The following is a 27,008-nucleotide window of genomic DNA, read 5'->3' as shown; positions in this document are numbered from 1 at the left end:
CACATTGTCCATTGGTATATTCATGGTTTTTTTTATGGATTTGATCGTGTGGGTTTATTTTTTCCGAGTCGTTCCTTTTTTTTTTCCTGAGCAATACCCATAATTTTTTCATCACCAGTCCCCCCCCCCCCCCTTTTTTTTTTTTTTTTTTTATTGTTGTTGAGCAGTCCCTGTATCATGATCCTGAGCAGTCCCCACATTTTTTTTCCGAGCAGACTCCATATTCCTATCCTGAGCTGTCCCCATGTTTTTTTTCCTGCGCAATCTCTTTTTCCCTGAGCAGTGAGTCGTCCCCACTATTTTTCCTGAGCAGTCCCTATATTTTTTCCTGAGCAGTGAGCATATTTTTTTTCCCTTGAGCAGTCCCCCCTCTCCCCCCCCCCCCCCCTTTTTTTTTCCCCCCGGAGCAGTCCCCATAATTCTTTTTTTTTCCTGAGCAATCCCCATATTGTTTTTCCTGAACAGTCCCCACATTTTTTCCTGAGCAGTCCCCATATTTTTTCCTGAGTCATCCCCATATTGTTTTTATGAGCAGTCCCCACATTGTTTTCATGGGCAATCCATATAGTTCTTTTCATGAGAAGTCCCTTTTTTTCTTTTTTTTTGCTGCGCAATCACTGTATCCCCAAATATTTTTTTTTATTTTTCCTTAACAGTCCTTTCTTTCTGAGCATTCCCCCATATTTTTCTTTCCTGAACAGTCACCATACTTTTTTTTTTTTTTTTCCCTGAGCAGTCCCTATATTCTTTTCAGAGCGGTCCACATCCTATCTTCCTATCTGTACCCATATTTTTTCCGAGGCATCCTTTTAATCTTTTTTTAATTTCATTGTTTTTTCCCCCACAAGCCGTGGCAATGACTTTTCCACATGATGTGGGAGGCTAGGCACTGCAGCAGTGCTAGTGTTGGTTCCAAGTTCAGTAACAGATACACATGTTCTGAATATCTGCTATGTCTTGGTGACCAACAACTGCAGTAATCGAGATACAACGGCAAACCGTGAAAGAGCTTGACATTCCAAAGGTAATTAAGTTTTTGTCAGTGTTCAAAATGTGCGTGTGTGTGTGTGCATGTGTGTAGTAGTAGTCTTCAGTTTAACATCTTCCACTTTAAGTGATATTAGACGTGTGTGTGTGTGTGCATTTGTGTGTGTCTTATTCTGTGTGTTTGTGTGTGTGTGTGTGTCTGTGTCTGTGTTATTGCATGTGTGTATGTGTGTGTGTGTTATTCTTTGTGTGTATGAATGTGTTATTGTGTGTGTGGGGAGGGGGGGTGGATGGTTGTGCGTGTGTGTTTGAAGGGATGGGCAGGGTAGTCATGACTATGGCTGCATCAGTGCATGTTCAGGAAAAGAATACAAAGTCCATAAAATCACCTCCAAAAACAGTACTCTGGAAAATATTCAATTTCATACATCTATGATTGGTAACACTAACACGAACATCAGAGCAAACATATTGACGTACTGGTCCATTTTAAATTTTGTCATTTCACATTATCTTCATCTTTTTTTTTTTTAAGGCAGATGAGAAATTATATTAAAAAAATCACACACAACTCTGCATACTTCTAAACCAGCCACCATAGGAAATACTTCAATACACACACACACATGCACTGCACACACATCCCTCTTCATGAACAATCAAATAACCCCAAGTTAAAAAAGAAAAGAAAAAAACAAGAAAAAAAACATATCACATCCATTGCATCGAAACATGCACAATCCACGTAAGTGGTTGAAACAGACCTATCCAATCTAATAATAAATATTTGTGTATGAAAGTAACATTTAAAGTTAGGACATAACAGATAAGACTGAAATTTTGTGTTTGTGTCTTTTTGCACACACACACACGGTACTATAAAAACACATGGTTCAATGAAGCTCACACAGACTTCTGTGTCTCCGAGGACATGGCTGCTGCCTGACTCACAACACGCACAGTCATCCACAGTGAGGGCAAGCCACACTCATTACACATCCACACACTGACGGGCGCAACAGCCAAGTGGTTAAAGCGTTGGACTTTCAATCTGAGGGTCCCGGGTTCGAATCATGGTGACGGCGCCTGGTGGGTTAAGGGTGGAGATTTTTACGATTTCCCAGGTCAACATATGTGCACACCTGCTAGTGCCTGAACCCCCTTCATGTGTGTATATGCAAGCAGAAGATCAAATACGCACGTTAAAGATCCTGTAATCCATGTCAGCGTTCGGTGGGTTATGGAAACAGGAACATACCCAGCATGCACACCCCCAAAAGCGGAGTGTGGCTGCCTACATGGCGGGGTAAAAACGGTCATACACGTAAAATCCCACTCGTTTGCATACGAGTGAACATGGGAGTTGCAGCCCATGGACGCAAAAGAAGAAGAAGACACATCCACACACATTCTCTTACTACAAGTACACTCGCGTGAAGGAGGGATATTTACCACATGCAAAGATTTTAACTCATTGAGCCCCACGCCCAAGCATTGTTCTGGTATCAAAGTTTGTCTCATCAAACTGTTTTCATGTTCCTACAGATGCATAAACCACAAATGCAGAAAGTAACTCCCACAGTATTTCCAGATGTGTCAACACGTATGGAGGGGAAAACAGTCTATTTTCTGCATTTTATTCTGCATCAATACGGTACAGAAGCCTGCAGAGACTGTAAATTCCCCAAGGGTTGAACGGGTTAACCCAAAGTGGGAGGTAGGCGTTAATTAGATACTGGGCGTTGACAAGGTAGTTTACAGTACTGATATCCTGACAATTAAAGAAATTAAACCATTGACTCAGTATGTGTATTTTTTGTATTATTTGTTATTTCTTTTTATCACAACAGATTTCTCTGTGTAAAATTCGGGCTGCTTTCCCCAGAGAGAGCATGTCGCTACACTACAGCGCCACCCCTTTTTTTTTTTTTCCTGCATACAGTTTTCTTTTTGTTTTTCCTATCGAAGTGGATTTTTCTACAGAATTTTGCCAGGAACAACCCTTTTGTTGCTGTGGGTTCTTTTACATGCACTAAGTGCATGTTGCACACGGGACCTTGGTTTATCGTCTCATCCGAATGACTAGCGTCCAGACCAACTCTCAAAGTGTAGTGGAGGGGAAGAAAATATCAGTGGCTGAGCCGTGATTCGAACCAGTGCGCTCAGATTCTCTCGCTTCCTAGGCGGACGCATTACCTCTAGGCCATCACTCCACTGAGTCCTCTAGCTCCCAAGTGTTCACTGCTGGTACCATTTAACGTACACTGCTGGTACAATCAAAACGCATCTAACAATTCAAACGTAAAAATGTTGCTGCGGCCTGCATGTAACAAAAAAAGAGAAAATATCCACCATGAACGAGGAAGCAAGAGGAGGAGATTATACTAAACTGAAAAGTTTCATGCGTATGAATCTTACATCAAATCAATGCTGCTTTTGTAACATTCAAATCCAGCATCAAAATACGAAGCATTACAAACATTATAATAGAGAGAAAAACCACATACCAACAGCTTGGAACAAAAAAACACCACCACCACCCAAAATAAAACGACAATCCAAGGGCAAACAAACAAAATATCCCCTTCCCCCAACCCCACAAGCATTTGTCTAGCTGAGAATGTTGTCTTTTCGTGAGCAGATGACACCTCTCCTTCACTTAAAGACTTACAATGTAAGCACTGACTGTCACAATAGTCGCACCCTGTGCCTGAGATGCCCAAGTTCACCATGAGGCAAACATACTTTGGATTATACAGGATTCACAAAAAGTTAAGAACCACTTGGGAACTTGCACAGTTTTCTTCTTGGGTGAATGGTGAAATGATGCTGACTGAATTTCCAGCAAACAGCCGTGTGTGTATCCAGTGTATGACTGAATTTCCAGCGAACAGCCGTGTGTGCATCCAGTGTATGACTGAATTTCCAGCAAACAGCCGTGTGTGCATCCAGTGTATGACTGAATTTCCAGCAAACAGCCGTGTGTGTATCCAGTGTATGACTGAATTTCCAGCAAACAGCCGTGTGTGCATCCAGTGTATGACTGAATTTCCAGCAAACAGCTGTGTGTGTATACAGTGTATGACTGAATTTCCAGCAAACAGCCGTGTGTGCATCCAGTGTATGACTGAATTTCCAGCAAACAACCGTGTGTGCATCCAGTGTATGACTGAATTTCCAGCAAACAGTGGTGTGTGCATCCAGTTTATGACTGAATTTCCAGCAAACAGCCGTGTGTGTATACAGTGTATGACTGAATTTCCAGCAAACAACCGTGTGTGCATCCAGTGTATGACTGAATTTCCAGCAAACAGCTGTGTGTGCATCCAGTGTATGACTGAATTTCCAGCAAACAGCCGTGTGTGCATCCAGTGTATGACTGAATTTCCAGCAAACAGCCGTGTGTGCATCCAGTGTATGACTGAATTTCCAGCAAACAGCCGTGTGTGTATCCAGTGTAGTGAGCACCACTGAGATGACTTCTTGCGCTTGCTCTGCCATTTTCTTTACAATGAAAATTCACAGCTATCACTCATGAACCACTGAATGAATATCAAATTCGGCTGAAACAGTGAATTTTCAAACACATTTTTCAAGCTGTTTCTGATACATGTGTGCCTGAAGCAGTAGACCATATCATGCATCTTGCATGATTTGTATCATCCCTCTTTTTTCTTTAACTTTTTATCAAAACATACCTGCTTTTAGCAACTGGTCAATAACATTGTGAGGTCTGCATTAAACATGCGTGGATACCAAACAGTGAAATTTACATAAGTCCGGACGTCTGTGCTCTCTTTTTCAGTGGAAAACATGTTGTGGAAAGATAAAAGACAATTTGAGCAACATTCTGGTGTGGAATCCTTTGTGCACACAGCTTGCTTCTATTTTCCTGACATCGTTTTGCTTCTAAACTCTGGCAAACTGAAATCATAGATTTCGACAGCCCCAGTTTTCAAAAAGTACCATAGCCTTTCACCACTATCAGGGCAATGACTTCAAATCCACTGTGTCTGGGGCTGGGCTTGGGAAAGCAGGGACAAATCCTCTCCTTCCACTGAAACTTCCCCTACTGAAGTCGGGTAAAACGTTCACAAAAATCGGAGCCCCAGTTACATTCCTTCCAACTATGAATCTGACTCCTGAAAATGTTTGCTGTCAGCACTGTCTAATGTAACAGTATGGAATAATAGACATGTTTCACAGACAGATACACAACTACTTCATTAACACAGTCAATCTAGGGAGTGTTGTTATCGCTGAGGAAATACCCATACACATCATAAAATTCTAATTGATTTTACAGGTCCATGATTCACAGGCATGTTGTTATCAGGCAGAAAACAAATTTTGATAATACAGTCAGTGGTTTTTATGCGCACTGTTATAATGTAAATAACACTCATACACATCAAGAAATTTAAATAACAGTCTCAGTGGGTCTAATGTGTACTGTTACAATGTACGCAACACTCATACACGTCATGAAATTTCAGTAACACAGTCTCAGTGGGTCTAATTAATGTGCACTGTTGTAACACAAATAACAACCACACACGTCATGACATTTCAACAACACGGTCACACTGGGTCTAATTAATGTGCACTGTTGTAACACAAATAACAACCATACACATGGCATTTCAACAACACGGTCACACTGGGTCTAATTAATGTGCACTGTTGTAACACAAATAACAACCACACACGTCATGACATTTCAACAACACGGTTGCACTGGGTCTAATTAATGTGCACTGTTATAACACAAATAACAACCATACACATCATGACATTTCAACAATACGGTCACACTGGGTCTAAGGCATGCTGCCATCACGAAGATTTGCTGGGCATTTTCCCGTCCAGAACGGAGTGGACGTCCTGCAGGCAGGCTTCCAGACTCTGCACAAAGGGTGTGGCCTCACGGTGGGGCTTGTATGTGGTCACCACAAAACCCACTCCACGCTCCTGGATGGCGTAACCTGGACACACACACAATGCAGTGAAATTCTTTGTTTTCTCCTTTTTTTTTTTTTTATTTAAGTATGGTTGGAAGAGATAGTCTTTTTTTCAGGTTACTCTGCTCCTGGATGGCGTAACCTGGACACACATAATGCAGTGAAATTCTTTGTTTTCTCCTTTTTTAAAAATTTTTTATTTAAGTATGGTTGGAAGAGATAGTCTTTTCAGGTTACTCTGCTCCTGGATGGCGTAACCTGGACACACACAATGCAGTGAAATTCTTTGTTTTCTCCTTTTTTTTCTTTTTTTTATTTATTTAAGTATGGTTGGAAGAGATAGCCTTTTCAGGTTACTCTGCTCCTGGATGGCATAACCTATAAACAAAGAATAGTAATGCAAAGAAATTGTTTGGGTTTTGTTTGTTTCCTTTTTTTTTTTTCTTCTTCAGGAAGTACAATATTCAAAATTCTATTACACTGTCACTTGTGTCTGTTTCTCATCTCTTCACTGGACATTTTTCTATGCAGGACTTAGTGTTCGGAGTATGTGATGATATATCAGGGTTTTTAACTGTCCTAGTGTGTTTTTGCAAATGTATGCACTACTGTCATTCGTAAAGGTGAATTTAGTTCAACAGAAAGTGTGTAGGTGATGAATACAACTTAAATTGCTGGATGTGATAATCTTTTGAAGTTACTCCACTCCTGGATGGCATAGCCTGTAAACAGACAATAGTAATGCAGTGTAAGGTTTTTCCTTTTTTTTTTTTTTTTAAGGAAGCATAATTTTCAATCTTCTATTTCATTGTCACTTGTGTCCGTTTACTGTCTATTCAATGGACATTTTCTTACTGGACTTAGTATTTGGAGAGTGTGATGATATGTCAGAGTTTTTAATTGGTGTGGTGTGTTTTTGCAAATGCATGTAGTTCTGTCATTCGTAAAGGTGCATTTAGTTCAACACACAGTGTGTAGGTGATGAATACTTAAACTGCTGGACTTGATAGTCTTTTGAGGTTACTCCCTCATTCCCACCAATACAATCATCAACAATAATGCAGCAAAACTGATGTTTTTCTGTGAGCTATTGCTCTCTGAGTAGAATGGATTTGCGAGTTATAGCGCTGTTCTAACTGAAAAGTTTTCAGTTTTTGTGTCACTGAAAAAAAAAATTCAATAAAAATACAATAGAATGGAATACAATAAAACAAAATAAAAGATAATGATGACAACAACAATTATAGTAATAGATTTTTTTTTTTTTTCATTTCATTTTTTAATGGTTGAAATTATTAAACTGAAAACGACGGAAATTTCTTTCTTTTTTTTTTCTTTTTTTTTTTTAAAGAAAATCTCCTATACTGTTCATTTTTCCCTGCTGAGAAGGAACATCATCGGTACATATAAAAAGAGAATAAAGAATAAATCAAAGCCCAGATGTCTTCGTTTTCCATAAAGAAGTAGAAGAAGCATCAATATATATATATAGATATAATAGTAATATCCGTAATAATAACAGTACACAACTATAATGTACAAACAACCATAAAGTAAAGACAAAAACAAAAAAATAAAAAATAAAAAAACAATCAAAAAAGCAATCAACAAATGCAGTCCAGCAACATCAACAATCAACAACAACAACAAAAAAAGAAACCAGTAAACTGTAAAAATGATAACAAGAAAACAAAAAAAAGCACAAAAAAAACCTCGCATTTTGACACTCACCCACACCATAGCCATCGGGCACCACGGGGCAAAAGCCACCAAACAGGACGGAGGGTTCGGGGAGGGTGGAGGTGGACAGGATGTCGTAGATCATGGTGCGGTAACCCTCGTCGCTGAAAAGCTCCGGCGACTGACCCTTGGCCTCCGCCAGTTTGCGCATGGTGAAGAGATGACGATCAAAGCCCTGACCTGCCCAGTGCCAACAAGCACACACAGAGAAGTAGTGAATATCAGGTGAAGAGGTGACGATCAAAGCCCTGACCTGCCCAGTGCCAACAAGCACACACAGAGAAGTAGTGAATATCAGGTGAAGAGGTGACGATCAAAGCCCTGACCTGCCCAGTGCCAACAAGCACACACAGAGAAGTAGTGAATATCAGGTGAAGAGGTGACGATCAAAGCCCTGACCTGCCCAGTGCCAACAAGCACACACAGAGAAGTAGTGAATATCAGGTGAAGAGGTGACGATCAAAGCCCTGACCTGCCCAGTGCCAACAAGCACACACAGAGAAGTAGTGAATATCAGGTGAGAGTGGTCGCTCAAGAAGTTGTAAGCGGCAGAAAGGAAAGAAGGAAGGTGGCAGAACGGTTAAGACGCTTGCCGTAAAAGAACGTAAAAGAACCCACGGCAACGAAAGGGTTGTTCCTGGCAAAAATTCTGTAGAAAAAATCCACTTCGATAGGGAAAACAAATTTTAAAAAAACTGCATGCAGGAAAAAATACAAAAAAATGGGTGGCGCTGTAGTGTAGCAACGCGCTCTCCCTGGGGAGAGCAGCCCGAATTTCACACAGAGAAATATGTTGTGATAAAAAGAAATACCAATACAAATACAGTGTCCCTGCGGGTCTGGGTTCGAAATACCTCTCTGGTCACCTTTTTCTTACAAGTTTGACTGGAAAATCAAACTGGGTGTCTGGTCTAGTCGGGATGAAACGATAAACAGAGATGAAATCCCATGTGCGGCATGCAACTTGGCACACGAGAAAAAGAACCCATGGGAACAAAAGCATTGTCCTCTGGCAAAATTCTGTGGAAGAAATCAACTCTGATTGGTACACAAATCTCTCTCTCTATAAATATATATATATATATATATATATATATATATATTTATGTAATATATATACACGCATGAACTCAAGGCCTGACTAAGCACTTTGGGCTATGCTGCTGGTCAGGCATCTGTCTAGCAGACGTGGTGAAGCGTATATGGATTTGTCCGAACGCAGTGGCGCCTCCTTGAGAAACTGAAACTGAAAACTGAAATGTGAAATTAAAATCAATATGCAGGCCTACTGACAACACAAAAATATGCATCCCTGACGCTCGGCTACATGAAAGGACACAATGCATGTATATCCAGCGGCTTCTATGACGTTTAAAAAAAAAAAACATTCTGGAATGAAAACACACACAAAGAGTGCAAAACTCCTGAACTGAAGCTTCAAACACAAGGATCGTCTGCTCCAAACAGGAGTTATTTCCTTTTGCCACTTCCTTGGCACAAGAACAATGACTAACCTTCTCCCCCCACCACCCCCAAGACCAGGTCTGAATTGAACAGATCCGCTGTGTTATTTTGACACAAACCGAAGCGTGTCCCTGAGAGGGCAGAGCTAAAATACTAGGCGCTGGGGAGTCTTGGTGGTGAAAGAGTTTGAAAAATAAATAAATAGTTGGGGTTTTTTTTAAAGCAGCAGCAACCCTTCTCACCCATGGCGGCGTTTTTGGTGAGTTCGTTGTGGACGCGGGAGCATTCCTGAATGGCGCCCTGAATGTCCTGCACAGTGGCGTTGGAACCTTTCTCAAACAGCTGCTTGCACACAGCGTGCGTGGCCGTCGTGCACGGGCGAACCGTCTCCGTGCGACCGTGCTTGAACGCCGCTGTGCTGCACGACTCATAGGTGCCGACGCACTTCCCTGTCAGCCTGTACTGGGCCAGCTGAAACAGAGGGAAGGAAAGGAAGGAAGGAAGGAAGGGATAAAATATTTGTATTTGTATCTGTATTTCTTTTTATCATAACAGATTTTTCTGTGTGAAAATCAGGCTGCTCTCCCCAGGAGTAGCGCATCGCTACACTACAGCACCACCCATTTTTTTGTATTTGTTCCTGCATGCAGTTTTATTTGTTTTTCCTATCGAAGTGGATTTTCTACAGAATTTTGCCAGAAACAACCCTTTTGTTGCCGTGGGCTCTTTTACGTGCCCTAAGTGCATGCTGCACACGGGACCTCGGTTTATTGTCTCATCCAAATGACTAGCGTCCAGACCACCACTCAAGGTCTAGCGGAGGGGGAGAAAATATCGGCAGCTGAGCCGTGATTCGAACAAACGCGCTCAAAATAATCATTACAGTTCTTCTCATGGACTTCTTCATTTTCTTATTATCAATTGATAGCATGTGAGCATGCATGTGTGGGAACATGTGTGCATTCAAGTGTGCGTGTCTGGGTGTGTTCCTGTGTGTGCATGCATGCATGTGCATGTTCTCGTGTGCTTTGTCTGACACGTTACTGCAAAGCGCTGTGAGAGGTTTGAAAGTGCTACAGCAATGTGCCATGTTGTTACGATCAACACACTGCACCACAAAACGGCACATCGTCACGTCAATCGTTCACCACTGACCTGAACGACCAGCTGCATGAGAGAGTCAGGACCGATCTTGTACTGCTTGGCGATGGACTTGTTCAGCTCCGTGCTCTCACAGTAGTTCATGTCCAGACTGGCCGTACGCTCATCGAACGCCTTGCTGGCCTTGCTGATGGTCTCCTCGAGGTAGGGGTCCAGCTTGAAGTCTGCACAGCACAAAGGGACCAACAAATATGTTTCACTGAACTTTGGACATGGACCACAATTCTTCTTCTCCCACGTTCACTCGCATACATGTACATGAGTGGGCTTTTACGTGTATGACCGTGTTTTACCCTGCCATGTATGCAGCCATTTCGGGGGTGACCACAATTCAAAACCTGGGGACTGGGAGGTGGGGGAAGGGGGCATCATTATACTTGTATAGCATCACACAATAACCTTACCTGTTACGTCTAAGCAGATGGATTCTCCTTTTGACTGCACGGGGAAACATTGTTTGATCAGATAAGTGTGCTCACAGTAAGTCTCCCCCCGAAAACGGGGTATGACTGCCTGCATGGCAGGGGTGAAAACACTCATACAAGTAAAAACCCACTCGTGTGTATGTGTGAATGTTGGAGTGGAAGCATACGAAGAAGAAAAAAAGTGTACGCCTGCACAGCACAGCAGTCATAGTGACCCTCTACCACCGAATCAGTCACAAGTCATGTTTCATCATTTTATCCACGAGCTTGAAAAAAAAGCTCAATGGGTGTGAAATACCAATTTTTGTAGATTCTGATTGTTTTGTTGTTTTCCTTTGTGATATAACTTGTGCCTGGCCACTGGCTGTCCACAAAGGGGCTCTGGCGTTTGAGGACAAGCGTCTTCAGGACCTCGACCAGAGGCATCTTCTTCTTCTTCTTCTTCTTTGTTCGTGGGCTGCAACTCCCACGTTCACTCGCATGTACACGAGTGGGCTTTTACGTGCATGATCGTTTTTACCCCGCCATGTAGGCAGCCATACTCCGCTTTCGGGGGTGTGCATGCTGGGTATGTTCTTGTTTCCATAACCCACCGAACGCTGATATGGATTACAGGATCTTTAATGTGCGTATTTGATGTTCTGCATGCATTTACACACGAAGGGGGTTCAGGCACTAGCAGGTCTGCACATATGTTGACCTGGGAGATCGTAAAAATCTCCACCCTTTACCTACCAGGCGCAGTCACCGTGATTCGAACCCGGGACCCTCAGATTGAAAGTCCAACGCTTTGACCACTCGGCTATTGCGCCCGTCGACCAGAGGCATCAATCCCGCAAGAAGAAGAGACGATACCTATCGTCTGCTAACACCCACCTACTGTGCGACGGCATATATGTGTCTGCCTTTGGGCTGAGTTGTCATATCTGGAGTCACTGACATCTTCACTGTTTGTGATGAACTTCCGTCATAATGATAATTATGGCAAATACAATTGTGTCACACTGAAAATCTAAAGACATCAGTTTACAAATGCCTACAAAATGCTTCAAGTTCAAAAGTCTCTCTGAAAATGTGTGAAATCTTTACGCATATTTTTTTTTCTTTCAAAACAGTTTGTGGAAGGCACACAGTGTTCAAAGGCAGCAGCTGAGTCATGTCTGATTTTCAAGTGGTTTTCACTCATGGAAAAAGTAACTAAAACCACACGAAGGAAATGTAGTCAATGGAAAATGATCTCTTGCAAAACATACATCTTCCCCCTCCTCCTCCCCACCCCTCAACCTCCTCCTCCTCACACACACACACACACACACACACACACACACATGTACACACACGCACACACACACAGACATGTACACACACGCACACACACAGTGACACACACACATGTACACGCACACACACACACACACATGTACACACACACACACACACACATGTACACACACACACATGTACACACACACACACATGTACACACACACACACACACACACACACACACACATGTACACACACACACACACAGACATGTACACACACACACACATGTACACACACACACACATGTACACACACACAACACACACACACACACACACACACACACACGCCTCCCTACCTAATTTCTGCACCACTTTGGCGGAGTCCACCTTGGCGGGCACCGACTGCGGGTGGAGGAAGGAGTTGGTGGTGGAGTCCTTGTACAGCTCTTTGAAGTACCTCATCACAGCCACCCCGTCTCCCCACGAGTGCTCAAAGTTCACCGCCGCTGTGCCACGCTTGCTGAGGATCAGCTGGAAACTCTTGTCAAACCATCTGGAAAAATAAATAAATAAATAAATAAATACATACATACATACATACATACATACATACATACATATATATCGTCAGTTGTGTCAAACCATCTGGAAAAATACACACACACACACATATATATCAAATTATATCTATATATATATATCTATATATCTATATATACATATACATACATAGATATATATATAGATATATATATATACATATGTATATATATATATGTATATGCATGCATGTATGTATGTATGTATGTATGTATGATTGTCAGGCATGTCCGACTATGACCATCAGAACAGCAGAGGAGGCAATTGCTGTCCCAAATCTCTGGGCAAGAATTTGATCATAGTGTAGAGTGTCTTGCCCAACTTTCACCCCCACTCTCTCAGCCAAGAGTTTTTGAGGACAGTTGGCGTTGAGGTAGTTCCCAAAGGCCAACGGGCCCCCAAGGCTGCAGCACTAACAGCCAGTGCAATGTTGCCTCTTATATATAATGTGTCTGTGCCTGTGTCTCTGTGTGTACATGCGTGTGTCTTTTGAATTTCAATTTCCCACAATCATATACGTATATATATAGAAGTGTGGAGTGTTGGCCTTGGGGTAATGCATCTACCCATGAAGCGGAAGAATCTGAGTGCACTGGTTCAAATCCCACACTCGCCAGTACCTTCTCCCCCCCCCCTCCACTAGACCCTCACAGGTGATATGGACGCTAGTCTTTCAAGACAATTAACTGAGGTCCCCACCCCACCCCCCCTCCCCACCTGTTGACCCCATCGCTGAAGAGGAAGGAGCGAGCCAAGGGGATGGGATCCGTGAGGTCTTCGTCGTCCAGCACCAGGCAGAAAGCAGCGCTGTCCAACAGCTTCAGCTGGGTCTCGTTGCTAGGCGCTGGAAACAAAACAACACCGTTTAGAGATTCATTTCTTCGCTGATTTGTTTATCTATTCCCTTACTTAGGCCCTTCGCTCCCTGTGGAGCATAGGCCACCAACGACGTTCCTCCACCAAACTCCACTCTGGGCTGTCCTTTCGGCATCCCTCCAGCTGGATCCCAGCCTCTTCAGCTCTGCTTCAGTGTCCTACCAGGCCTCCAGCTGTTCTTGGGCCATCCTCTCTTCCTTCTCCCCTGGGGGTTCCAGGTCAGGGCCTGGCGTGTAGTGCTGGGTGGTGATTTCCTCAAGATACTTTATTGTCATGCATTTATTCATTCATTTGCTTATTTATCTGTTTATTCATTTATTCATTCATTTCTTTTTCTATTTATGTATATATTCATTTATCTATTTATTTATTCATTTATTCATTTGTTTGTTTATCTATCTATTTGTTTATTTATTTATTTATTTATTCATCTATTTATTCATTCATTTGTTTATTCATTTATCTATTTACTTATCTATTTATTTGATTATTCATTCATTCATATTCATAAATCTATGTATTTACTTTTTTATCTATTTATTCATCTATTTGTTTATCATTGCTGCTTGCTGCAGACCACACAGGGTCAAATGAGGCCTACACCTGTCTCTCACTGGAGGGCGCTGCAAACAAGGATTTATTCGTTTACTCATTTATTCATCTGTTTATTCATTTATCTGTTTATTCATTCATTTGTTTATTCATTCATTTGTTTATTCATTTTCATTTGTCTATTCATTCATCTGTTTATTCATGCATTCGTTTATTCATTTATTCATCACTGTTGCTGATATAGCCCAGCCGGTCGTTGTTATTAATTTATATACACACACACACACACACACACACACACACACACACACACACACACACACACACACATTTCTGTCTGTCTGTTTATTAATTCATCAAATAGTAAAGAGTGGTAACTCTCTCCATTTACAAGGTACAAACTTCAAGTCAGTGCTGCTTACGCTACCGATTCATCTAGCACACAGGTAAATAAAAGGTACATTGGAACAAACCCAGACACTTCCTTCTTATTAATTCATCAATTAAGAATAAAGAAAAAAAAGAAAAAATGAATGAGTTGTGTTGCTCACAGCCCAACAAACCACAGAGGGCCAAATGAGGTTTTCACATGGATATCACTGGTGGGCACTGCAAGCAACATAATTCATTCATTTTTGTCTTTTTGGTTTGTTTTTTTTCTTAATTCATTAATTCATCTATTTATCACTGCTGCTTACTGGTCAGTTGACCACACTGGGCCACATCAGGCCTACAGCTGGATCTCACTGGAGGGTGCTGCAGCAAACAACACAATTCATTCATTTAATGCTTTATCCATGGATTCGTTTATTCATTTATATTTATTCATTTATCCGTTTATTTATTTATCGTTATAGCTTACAACACAGCTGACCACACAGAGCCAAAATGAGGCCTACACCTGGATCTCATTGGAGGGCACTGAAAACAACACAATTTACTCATTTATTTCTTTGTTTATTTGTTTATTTATTTATTTATCATTGTGGCTAACAGCCCAGTGGACCACACAGAGCCAAAATGAGGCCTACATATGGATTTCATTGGAGAGCAATGCAAATAACACAGTTTATTCATTTATCTATTCATTAACTCACTCTGGACGATGGAACGCTATAGCTGTTTCGACATTTAAAAAATTTTCCACGTTTTCCTCATGGGGTAGCATAACAATCGTAGCTACACTGGGCATTGCGAACGTGTCTAGGGTCGAATGGAAAGTTTCTTCATTAGATTCCGTAACAACACACTCCACAGCGAGCCAGCGAGTTCAGGACCCCACATGACAAGCTAATCTGCATACGTATCGAAAATGGCATCGCAGGCGATACAAGTGGAAATTTTTGGAGCAAACTAGATCACGACAGCAGCTTTTACCACTGCTGAAATGATTGAAATGTTCAAACTGAAGGTTTTGATATTGACGAGGATGATGAAGACGTTGAATAAAGCATCTGCAGTGAAGAAAGCTACCAGCAAGAAGGTACTGATAGTGACTCCGCTTCTGAGAACAACAGCATTATGTTGTCAAGAACAGCACCAAAGTTCTACAACACAATGTCACAGAGAACAAAAATTGTTTGCATGGAAAGTGTGTTGTCAAGGGCAACACCAAAGTTCTACATCACAACGCCACAGAGCACAAAAATGTATCGACAGTGCGTTGTCAAGGGCAACACAAAAAAGTTCTTCAACACAACTCCACAGAACACAAAAATGATTGCATGGAAAGTGTGTTGTAAAGGGCAACACCTAAGTTCTACAACACAACCCCACAGAACACAAAAAAGTTTGCATGGGCAGTGTGTTGTCAAGGGCAAGTTCAGTCCAGTTCAGTTACTCAAGGAGGCGTTACTGTGTTCGGACAAATCCATACACGCTACACCACATCTGCTAAGCAGATGCCTGACCAACTGCGTAACACAACGCACTCTGTCAGGTGTGGAGGGAGAAAAAAAAAGCATAAACAAGAATATGATACCTCATTAAATTCATGAATAACAGATATGCCACAGTGCACAAAACTGACCAGCGTTCAGCAGCTGCATGCGCGCCTTGGCCCAGGTGTCGCGGTCAGCTGTGGTCAGTACCCCCAGGGGGTGGGAGGGCCGGGGATCATCAACAGAAAGGATGTACTGCAAGTGAGCCAAGATCTCCCTTTCGTCGACCATGTTTCCTGCACACACAGCAACCAAGCCAGTAATGACTGTTTCTGCTCAGCACGACAAAGCGGCAAAAGTCATCAAGAACAAACAGAATCGGGCGCAACAGCCGAATGGTTAAAGTGTTGGGCTTTCAATCTGAGGGTCCTGGGTTTTCAAATCATGGTGACGGCGCCTGGTGGGTAAAGGGTGGAGATTTTTACGATCTCCCGGGTCAAGATATGTGCAGACCTGCTAGTGCCTGAACCCCCTTCATGCGTATACGCAAGCGGAAGATCAAATACGCACGTTAAAGATCCTGTAGTCCATGTCAGCGTTTGGTGGGTTATGGAAACAAGAACATACCCAACATGCACACCCCCGAAAGCGGAGTATGGCTGCCAAGATGGCGAGTTAAAAACGGTCATACACGTAAAAGCCCACTCGCATATATACGTGAACGTGGGAGTTGCAGCCCACGAACACAAAAGAAGAAGAACAGAATCAAAACAAAATCATGCTTCACACTGCAAAAAAAAAGCTCATACAAAATCGGTTTCAGTTTCAAGGTGGGGTCAAAGTGTGTGGAACGATCCATACACAAAACACCAAATTTGCTGTTTAAAAAAAAAAAAGATGGGGGGGAAGGGTTGGAGGGAGGGGTGGAGGATTGGACTGGGGGGTGGAGGGCTGGAGGGGGGCGGGGGGGGACAGTTCCCTGACATTCATGTACGTAAGCGCACACACACACCCAGGACCAGTCACACACTCACCATCCCTGTCGAAGATGTTGAAGATGTAGAAGTTTCCGTTTCGCATGACCAGAAGATGCTGAGCTGTCGGGTCACAGTACAGTTCATCCCTCTCTGGCCTGGAAGAAAAACACATGTAGGCTGGTAGTGTTGGGTTGAGGTGTTTTTTTTTCTGATATCAAAGTTGAAAGGTTAAAGGTCCCATAGCCTTTCTGGCCATCAGGGGGTTGAACTCATATCCACTGCGTCTAGGGTTCAGCACAGGAAGGCAAGGCCCAATCCTCTCCTTCCGTTGTTTTAACCTCCCACGACCTATGGGGACAGGGGAGGTTTTTTAGCTGTTGTTTTTTAATCGTGCAATTTCGTCATATGATCAACATGTACTGAAATAAAAGATTCATTCACTTGCTTGTCCAACTCCGTCTTGAGCACGCAGTATCACCCAGTATCGATCATCTGTACACACTGCAGTACCACACAGTATCGATCATCTGTACACCACACAGTATCACACAGTATCGATCACCTATACACACTGCAGTATCACACAGTATCGACCATCTGTACACACTGCAGTATCACACAGTATCAATCATCTGTACACCACACAGTATCACACAGTATTGATCACCTGTACACCACACAGTATCACACAGTATTGATCATCTGTACACACTGCAGTATCATACAGTATCGATCATCTGTACACCACACAGTATCACACAGTATCGATCACCTGTACACCACACAGTATCACACAGTATCGATCATCTGTACACCATGCAGTATCACACAATACTGATCACCTGTACACCACACAGTATCACACAGTATCGATCATGTGTACACCATACAGTATCACCCAGTATCAATCATCTGTACACACTGCAGTATCACCCAGTATCGATCATCTGTACACCACGCAGTATCACGCAGTATCGATAATCTGTACACACCCATAACACACCTGGGAATGCGTGTGGAGTTGAAGAGGTGACGGTACTGACTCATATCCAGAGGAAAGGCCTTGTACCAGTAAGCTCCGTACCATGACAAGGACTGAGGTAAACGTCTGCAAGGAAGACATTGGTAGACAAACGTGAGTCCATGTCTCATGAGCATGTAGATGCGCGAGAATCTACACCCTACAATCACCCACCTACCCTCCAGCTCTACCCGTAAAAACACACCCACAGACAAATCATACCATAATAACAATGAATAATTTTTTATACAACACAAAATCTTGCATAATGCTATCTCAGTTCATGCACTAACACTCATAAACTAACATACGCACACACTTGAGCACAGGATGAACACTTTTTTTTTTTTTTTGATGCCTTTTGATGACAACTATTAATTCATGATATTTTTTAAAAATTCATCTTTAACTCTCTCCATACGAACGGTGAAAGAGACAACTTTAACAGCGTTTCACCCCAATTACCATCATCCAAATATTGCAAGCGGAAGGCTCTTATACTGAAGAGGTGAATGTTGACAAAGAATACCACAATTCTGACGACGGAAGCTAAAGGTTGGGTCATTCAGACACCCACTGGACATCTGAGGAGTCTGTGTAGAGGAGAAGAGAGGTCTGGCCGTACTGAGTGAGTTAATATGTACAGTTGTAAGACAGACAGAGCAACAAAAAAAACAGAGACAATGAAACAGTGCAAAGGGTGAAAAACCTGACACACAAAAGCAACACACACCTGACAAAGCGTCGGAATGAGTCCGTGTCGCTGGCCTTTGGGTTGAGATGGAAAACCTCAGGATCCAGCAACTCTTCTCGCAGACTTTTCATAAATCGGGCCGAGGACACAACCAGGTTGGCTGCTCGCAGTAACTGCAAAAAAAAAAAATGTATATATATATATATATATATACACAGAAGATAGAAGTGTTTGAGAACAGACAGTTGCATGAATCATTAACTTCCATGCCATAAAAATAGAGTGAAAACAAGTATGCAGAAGGTTCCTTCTCCCCTTTCTGAACTGGACTGGACTGAACTGGACTGAATTGAGACTAGACTGTGTTGTGTTGTGCTGTGTTGTGTTGAATAACAATGTGCTGAATTGCATTGTATTGAATTACTCTTACTTTTTGTCATAAATCATTTTTCTGTGTAAAATTCGGGGTGGTCTCCCAAGGGAAAGCACAGCCCATTGCTACCCTTTTGTTGTTGGTGTTGTTGTTAATCTGTCTGCAAGTTTATTTGGTTGACTATTAACCCTTTCACCGCCAGTCAATTCAGAGTGCAAAATTCCCTTGTGCTATAAACAGTAAATATGGTGTCTAAGTACACCTGGGGATTCCCCCTGTGATGGGTAATTTATTTGGTTGACTATTAACCCTTTCACCGCCAGTCAATTCAGGGTGCAAAATTCCCTTGTGCTATAAACAGTAAATATGGTGTCTAAGTACACCTGGGGATTCCCCCTGTGATGGGTAATTTATTTGGCGGACTATTAACCCTTTCACCGCCAGTCAATTCAGGGTGCAAAATTCCCTTGTGCTATAAACAGTAAATATGGTGTCTAAGTACACCTGGGGATTCCCCCTGTGATGGGTAATTTATTTGGCGGACTATTAACCCTTTCACCGCCAGTCAATTCAGGGTGCAAAATTCCCTTGTGCTATAAACAGTAAATATGGTGTCTAAGTACACCTGGGGATTCCCCCTGTGATGGGTAATTTATTTGGCGGACTATTAACCCTTTCACCGCCAGTCAATTCAGGGTGCAAAATTCCCTTGTGCTATAAACAGTAAATATGGTGTCTAAGTACACCTGGGGATTCCCCCTGTGATGGGTAATTTATTTGGTTGACTATTAACCCTTTCACCGCCAGTCAATTCAGAGTGCAAAATTCCCTTGTGCTATAAACAGTAAATATGGTGTCTAAGTACACCTGGGGATTCCCCCTGTGATGGGCAGAAAATATGACATCCTACCACTGAACATTAAGAGCAATAGTTTCATGGATAACAGACCCATGATCTGGTCACCCTTCAGTGACATGGGTCCTATACCAAGCTGCTGCATAAATGCGAGTTTGGCAGTGAAAGGGTTAAAGAGGGTTTTTCTACAGAATTATGCCAGAGACAACCCTTTTGTCGCCACAGGTTCTTTCATGAGTGCTAGGTACATGCTGCACATACACCTTGATTTATCATCTGATCCAAAAACTATCACTCAGACCACCACTCAAGGTCTAGTGAAAGGGGAGAGTAAAAATCCCTGTCCATATACTGGACAGTAATCTGTGGACACTCGCTTCCTAGTCAGGCACATTACTACTGTGATGTGATGGAGTCTCCCACCGGACCGATGGATGAGTAGGCAGGCAGGCTCATCTGTCGGTGTGTGTCCTCACATGGGAGAAGAGGCGGATTCTGGATGTGCAGCACTTCCCACAGGTGAAGGTCTAGCTCACTGTTCCGACATTAGCCTGGTTGCCTGACCAGCACAGGTGACTTTTTTTTAGTGAAGAGAAGTTGTGCAGTCCCTTCCCCACTCTCTCGCCTACCGACACTCAAGAGTCCCACAGGTACAGATACTGCCATGTTTAGAACGGCCTCGGCAGGTGCAGGCTTTTTCTTCGGAGTTCCATCTCCTAGAGGACTTCCAGCCAAGGATAAGAGCTCCCCCTGCCCTTTGGTCATCCTCTTCCGCCTTCACAGCCGTTGGAAAAGGTTTCCTCCTCTGCCTGTTTCCTCCTCCACCTGTTCCGTCGTTGAGAGACTTCACATGCAGCAGGTAGTACTGGGATACATGGTACCAGTAGCAAGGGCTATGCCCCTGACCTGACATTACTACTAATCAAATAGAATCATGTTGCTTACACAGTCATAGCACAGCCACTGCAAAGGGTCCATTACAGGACTGAGCATCACCATTATGCCACTGCCCCACTTATACTATAGCATTAAAAAAAAAATTTTTAAACGAAAAAGCATTGAGGGGTCATGTTAAACAGACTATTTTTCACATTATAACAAAGCTTGACAGTTGCTGCCAACTTCCCCGTGCAACAACATATTGACTAACATCCCCTAAATGAACTGTTTTTCACATTATAACAAAGCTTAACAGTTGCTGCCAACTTCCCCGTGCAACATCATATTGACTAACATCCCTTAAATGGACTGTTTTTCACATTATAACAAAGCTTAACAGTTGCTGCCAACTTCCCCATGCAACAACATATTGACTAACATCCCCCCCCCCACCCACCCCCATTACCTCCCTCCCCTTAACCAAGTTTGAGGTGAACGAGTCCACTGTGCTGTTTTGACACGAACTGAATCATGCGACTGAGCGCCTTAAGTCTGAAATAGTAGGGGCAACGGAGAGCTTTTCACCACAGAAACTTGGTGGCGGAAGAGTTAAACAATTCGTTCAGACAGACCAAAGAATGACAAGTACACTGAAACATACACATTGGCTCTCACAGTGACCTCAGTTTCGATACCCCTCCACTTCCGCACTTGGGTTGAGTTTTGCCAAGGTCTTCAGTGCCGGCGGATTCATAGGGGACTGCCGTTGGAGGGACGTCGTGTCCCTGGTGTCCTAAGTACATTAAATCAAAACAGGCACTACTGAACACCACTGAAGTGACTCAGCAGCAGTGCAGGGTCTCCTCTGGTGTGTGGCCTCCTGGCGACTGCCAACACTGGGACTGTGACAGACTAGCCCGGGTGTGGCTGTGTATGGGGGACTCGGAATGAGCGGTGTAGGTGTAATGCCACTGAAATGGTGCAGATGATGAGGCAGCAAAAAAAAAAAAAGAAAGAAAAAAGAAACATACAAACTGACAAAAGGCCAAAGAAAGCGGTGACAATGACTCCCACCTGGTTGTTGTATTCAGGGCGCGGGTCATCCTGGAAGGCGATGAAGGGACTGTGGGTCATGACCACAGGGCGACGATCCTTCAGATACATGTCAAACCAAGGCCCTGCCGTCCATCCGCACACAAAATTGATGAGGTTAAGGTTAAAGTTCCCATAAGGTTTAAAGTTCCTATTAAGAGGTTAAGGTTTAAGTTCACATAAAGACTAAAGACGTTAAGGTTAAAGTTTCCATAACTTTTTACAATCATTGGGGCAGTGAATTTATATTCATTTTCTTTTCTTTTTTTTCATTTACAATATACAGCAACATTGTAATATACATCATTAAACATCATTAATGTGATAACTTATCTTTTCTCCCCCAAAAAAACATCACAAAGAAATACAAAATATTTTTTCTCAACCATTTTCTTTAACTGATGCAAGTTTTTCAAAATGGTACTGATCAGTAAAATAAAAAGTAAAAACCAACACCAAATGAATGTACTTTGTGACATGTTCCAGTGGGAACTTCTATGACAATTAGCTATATAACAAAAAAAACATATTCTGTGCCTTTAACCTTCCCAAACAGTGAAAAATAACTCTAGAACTTATGTCTACGTCCAATATGGTTATGTTCTAAGCATGTTATCAGGATGTATCTGTCACAAATATGCTGACTGACAGCACTGGTTTGATTTACTTGAGCAAGGGAAAGTAGGACAAGTGAAATCTGTAAATTAACTGGAAGGAATGGGCTTAAACAAGCAAGCAAATAAACAGGTACACTTTTACCACTTAGAAGACAAAAAAGCTTGTGCTGACCTGTGATGTAGCTGGTGTGTTTATCACGCTTGTTCTGAGCCACCAGTTCCTCATGAAGCTCTGAAAACAAAAGGGCACAGGCCAAATAAAGCATGCACCAATAGATAAAGGTTATTTCTTTTTAAAAAAAAAAGTCCAAAAGCATTTCATGGCCACTGAGGTAGTGAATTCATATCTACTGTGTCTTGGGCTCGGAAAGGGAAGGCGGGGGCCAATCATCTCCTTCCACCGTTTTAACCTTTCCCAACTGAAGTCAGGTACCCATGCACACCTGAGTGGAGTGAGGAAAATCGGACTCTTCTTCTTCTTCTTCTTCTTCTGCATTTGCGGGCTTCAACTCCCACATTCACTCGTATATGCGCAAGTGGGCTTTTTACGTTATGACCGTTTTTACCCCGCCATGTAGGCAGCCATACTCCGCTTTCGGGGGTGTGCATGCTGGGTATGTTCTTGTTTCCATAACCCACCGAACGCTGACATGGATTACAGGATCTTTAACGTGCGTATTTGATCTTATGCTTGCATATACACACGAAGGGGGTTCAGGCACTGGCAGGTCTGCACATATGTTGACCTGGGAGATCGTAAAAATCTCCACCCTTTACCCACCAGGTGCCGTCACCATGATTCGAACCCGGGACCCTCAGATCGAAAGTCCAACGCTTTAACCATTCGGCTATGTCGCCCGTCAGGAAAATCGGACAAAAGCGCCTATCCCAAGGACACAACACCATGCTGAAATGGGGCCTCAAACCCTGATCACCGGTGAACGGCGGATCAGAACTCCAAACCCTAACTGATTCAGCAATGGCGCCTCCTCGACTAAAATCAAACTTACAGATCTATACTCATTAACAAAAATGTTCTGCAAATATAAAAATGCAATGGCAACAATATGAGATCTGTTTGGTGAATCAGGGAAAGATCCCTGTAAATTTCTAGCATCATTTTTTTCCAATTTGTGGCGTAAACAAATGCGCACAGAGACACTGCAGGTATGCCCTGTGTTCAGAGTACAAGCAGATGATCACGCACCCACATCCCTCCGCATGTGCAGCACACACACACACATGCACGCACGCATGTGCACACACACACATGTGCGCACACACACACACACACACACACACACACACACACACACATGCATGACTGAAACCTAACTGAATGGCACAGGAATCAAATGATGAGCATCAAAAGGTAGCTCTCAGTCAGCTCTACCCAGGTAGGCGTCCTGTCATGCAAATGACTGTGTGTGTAAAGCCATAAGAGTTAGGTCTCTGATTAAAGCCCCCCCCCCCCCCACCTCCCACCTACCCCCACACCCACCCACCCCCCTTCCAATTAGAACTTCTAGTATTAACCATTAGTCTCATCCATCCCCACTTTTCCTTCATTCTTATTTCTATTTTCTCAAGGTTTAAGGGAAGCAACAGCTATTCATGTCCAGAAAGTCTATGAATCAGTTATCTACCTTTTCCTTCATTCTGCTGAAACCTGGCCACCACTTCGGCAGTTTTGGCATGCTGCTCAGCACTCACAAGTGGCGTCAGAGACTGGAGGAAGCGCTCACAAGTCTTTTCCAATTTTGGCACCGGCAGACGGGGCAGGCTTTTCTGGAAGTGGTAAGACGGTACGCTGCTTCTCTGCAGATAGTTGCGTTCTTCATCACTGAGTGCAGTGGCTCTGCAATCACAGCAACAAAGACGAAGTGCAGATCAGTGTCAGGAACTCAATTAAATGATTTAAATCAAAGTCACACAAATTATGCTGAGGGGAAAGAAAGCTTCTCTTTTATGCATATCAACAATTATGGTCTTTTTTCTTTTTCATCCTAACAGAATAAAGTCCATTTAAAACAAGTATAGATTACAAAACAAACTGCTTTTTATGGATAACAAAACAACCTGGTTTACACAAGAAATTGTGCTTTAATAACTATATGTACATCATGCTCAGAAATTCCATTTGTTAAATTTTCTAAACCCTAACATCACAGATTTCTATGAAAGTCATGTTTATTTCAGCACACTAAACAGGAAGAGTTGTGTTGTCTAAAACTCATCTCCCACCCTACCCCCCTCCCCACTTTCTTTCTACCTCTGGAAAAGGTACCACTGTGTTAAAGAAGTAGGGGAAAATTAGAAATAATCTTTAGCACATACCGTTTAGCTGCTGTCCAGTGAAACTCTCCCTTATTACCAGCATAAACCTGTGCAGAAAACACAATGCTTTCAATGAAAACGCAACATCAATATTTTTCTTCATTCCACTGAATGTACACCTTGTAATCTAAACTGATTTAGTATCAACCACATACAATGCCATCCCTCCATCAATCCAAACCTTTCTCTTTCTGTATATAGATGCGCTGGAAGAATCAGTGGAATCATTAACAATCTTGAAAGCATCAATGACATGCAGGGCTGCACAAGTGCAGATGTCAGAGCAAGGGCTGACAATGTCAGAGCAGCCTTAAAAACATCTTGAGCTTAATAATAACAATCATCATAATTATGATAGAAATGATGATAATCTCAATAACAATAATAATAATATTAATAGTATCATTTATTTTCAGTCTAATATCATCATCTTACATGAACAGACTATAAACTTGTAAATAAACAAACGAGCTCAAGGGTTGTGTCAAAACAAAACCAGAATATGGATTTTAATTCCAACATGAAGTCGGTGCTGCTGTGTAGAGCTGACATGGAGAATGACAAGAACAACCCTCAACATGGTACAGACATTCATCAACAGTTGTCTGAGAAGATTCCTCCAGATCCACTAGTCAGGTAAGATCTGTAATGTCAACCTGAGGAAGAAGACACAACACATGCCAGCTGAAAACTAAACTGGCAGAACTTCAAGAGGGTGGGGGGTGGATCAGGAACACACCTGAAAACCAGCATCTAGCATAACCAGACAGCCCCTGACATGGAACCGCCTGGGGAAGAGAAAATGAGTCTGACTGGCAAAGAGACCTCCAGGCAGACACCAAGAAAACGGGACTTAACTGGAGCCAGACTGAGGCATAAGCATAGGGCGGGGAAATATGAAGGTCTCTTGTTGCCAGCCTATACCTTAGGTGAAAGGCTCAAGTAAGAAATGAAGATGTAACAATACAACTTACTGCAAGACTTTTCAGTTTCTGACTTTCACCACACACATTGAATGCTCTCTTTAGGGGGGGGTGAGGGTGGTGCATGTGTGTGTAAGTGGGAGCAGGAATAAATGAGTGAATGTGTCGTCTAAAAAATCAGATTTTTTTTCAAAGAAACACAACGTGAGATAAAAATCAAATAATAATAATAATAATAATAATAATAATAATAATAAATCTTGCTGCAACACCGTGGACAAGCCCAAACATTCGTCACTATCATTATGTTTGGAAGTCATACACTGAGATATAGTTATAAAACTTCATTATTCATAGATCGGATCAAAGTAAAAAAAAAAAAACAACATTATCCTGAACAATAGCTGACTCAAGCAAAATTGTCTCATAGTTTTACTCGTGTATGTCATGTTTCACAAACACTTCAATCACACCAAACCAACCCGCAGAGACGCTTTCAGAGTAGGTGCAGCTCCTTCGAACTTCAGAACACGATGCATGTTTGTGCTGTATAGAACTAAAATTATTTCTTCTGTTGCGCTGATCTCGCTGGCCACAAACAAACAGAAAACACTATGTTTCTGTGGTGGACTTTGACCGGCTCCAAAACCTGTAAACTAGCAGACATCAATATCAGCGCACCGGAAGAGATTCTAGTTGCAAGATTCAGACTTATCCCCCTTTGAAAATGACCACGAAACATCAACTTTCTTCTTCGTGTTGACAAGTAGTCAGATAGTGCTTACAGGGTAGGGTAAATATAGCGAAATCCAATGTTAACGAATCAGCTGCATTGTGGAGAAAGTCAATGACCGGTATGGTGCCCTTTTTTTTTTTTTTTTCATTAAAATTGGATTGTGGGGTAATCAGGCGCAGTTATCTCCCCTACAGCACTCGTGCGTGTGTATCACAGTGTCTGTGTGTGTGTGTGTGTGTGTGCATGTATGCGTGCTAGCGTACGAAAGTGTACGTGCGTAAAAAGCATCCAACGCAGGATCAATTAGATATAACTGAAACTGGAGCATTTGTGGTTGAACTGAAACATGTACTGCTCGCAAAACAATACCATTGCCATGACAACAAGAAGGGAAGACACAAAGAAAGAAAGTACTTTCTTTGATCTGGAGTGATGGAACATTCACAGTTTAATGATAAAACTTTCGTTTCAAAAATAGAAGGAATAGAGTACCATCTTCTTAAAATCCAATGACTACCTTAAGAAATAAAGAGAAACGTTAATAGATCACACTTGATAGACACTGCTGCTGCTATTAGTTCTGCTG

General features: G+C 42.4%; 1 protein-coding gene across 2 annotated transcripts; it reads right to left on the bottom strand.

Annotated features, from left to right (window-relative positions):
- Nucleotides 1–439: 439 nt before the first annotated feature.
- Nucleotides 440–26,383, bottom strand: LOC143284547 (carnitine O-palmitoyltransferase 2, mitochondrial-like). 2 transcript variants are annotated; one of them, XM_076591314.1, is made up of 15 exons: nucleotides 26,169–26,383; nucleotides 24,764–24,810; nucleotides 24,073–24,284; nucleotides 22,599–22,658; nucleotides 21,792–21,895; nucleotides 18,649–18,782; nucleotides 17,898–18,002; nucleotides 16,952–17,049; nucleotides 16,067–16,213; nucleotides 13,327–13,453; nucleotides 12,366–12,562; nucleotides 10,308–10,477; nucleotides 9,395–9,623; nucleotides 7,680–7,868; nucleotides 440–5,972 (listed from the first exon to the last, which is right to left on the bottom strand). In XM_076591314.1, the coding sequence occupies exons 1-15, from the start codon at nucleotides 26,223–26,225 to the stop codon at nucleotides 5,824–5,826; spliced, it is 2,025 nt and encodes a 674-aa protein (XP_076447429.1). In that variant the 5' UTR covers nucleotides 26,226–26,383; the 3' UTR covers nucleotides 440–5,823. The 2 variants fall into 2 exon arrangements, with proteins under 2 accessions (XP_076447429.1, XP_076447430.1); XM_076591315.1 differs by lacking the exons at nucleotides 440–5,972; nucleotides 7,680–7,868 and adding an exon at nucleotides 8,114–8,160.
- Between the last annotated feature and the right edge of the window lie 625 nt (nucleotides 26,384–27,008).

Source organism: Babylonia areolata, chromosome 8 (genome assembly GCF_041734735.1).
Source record: "Babylonia areolata isolate BAREFJ2019XMU chromosome 8, ASM4173473v1, whole genome shotgun sequence".
Taxonomy (NCBI): domain Eukaryota; kingdom Metazoa; phylum Mollusca; class Gastropoda; order Neogastropoda; family Buccinidae; genus Babylonia; species Babylonia areolata.
This window is presented reverse-complemented; position numbering and strand designations above follow the sequence as displayed.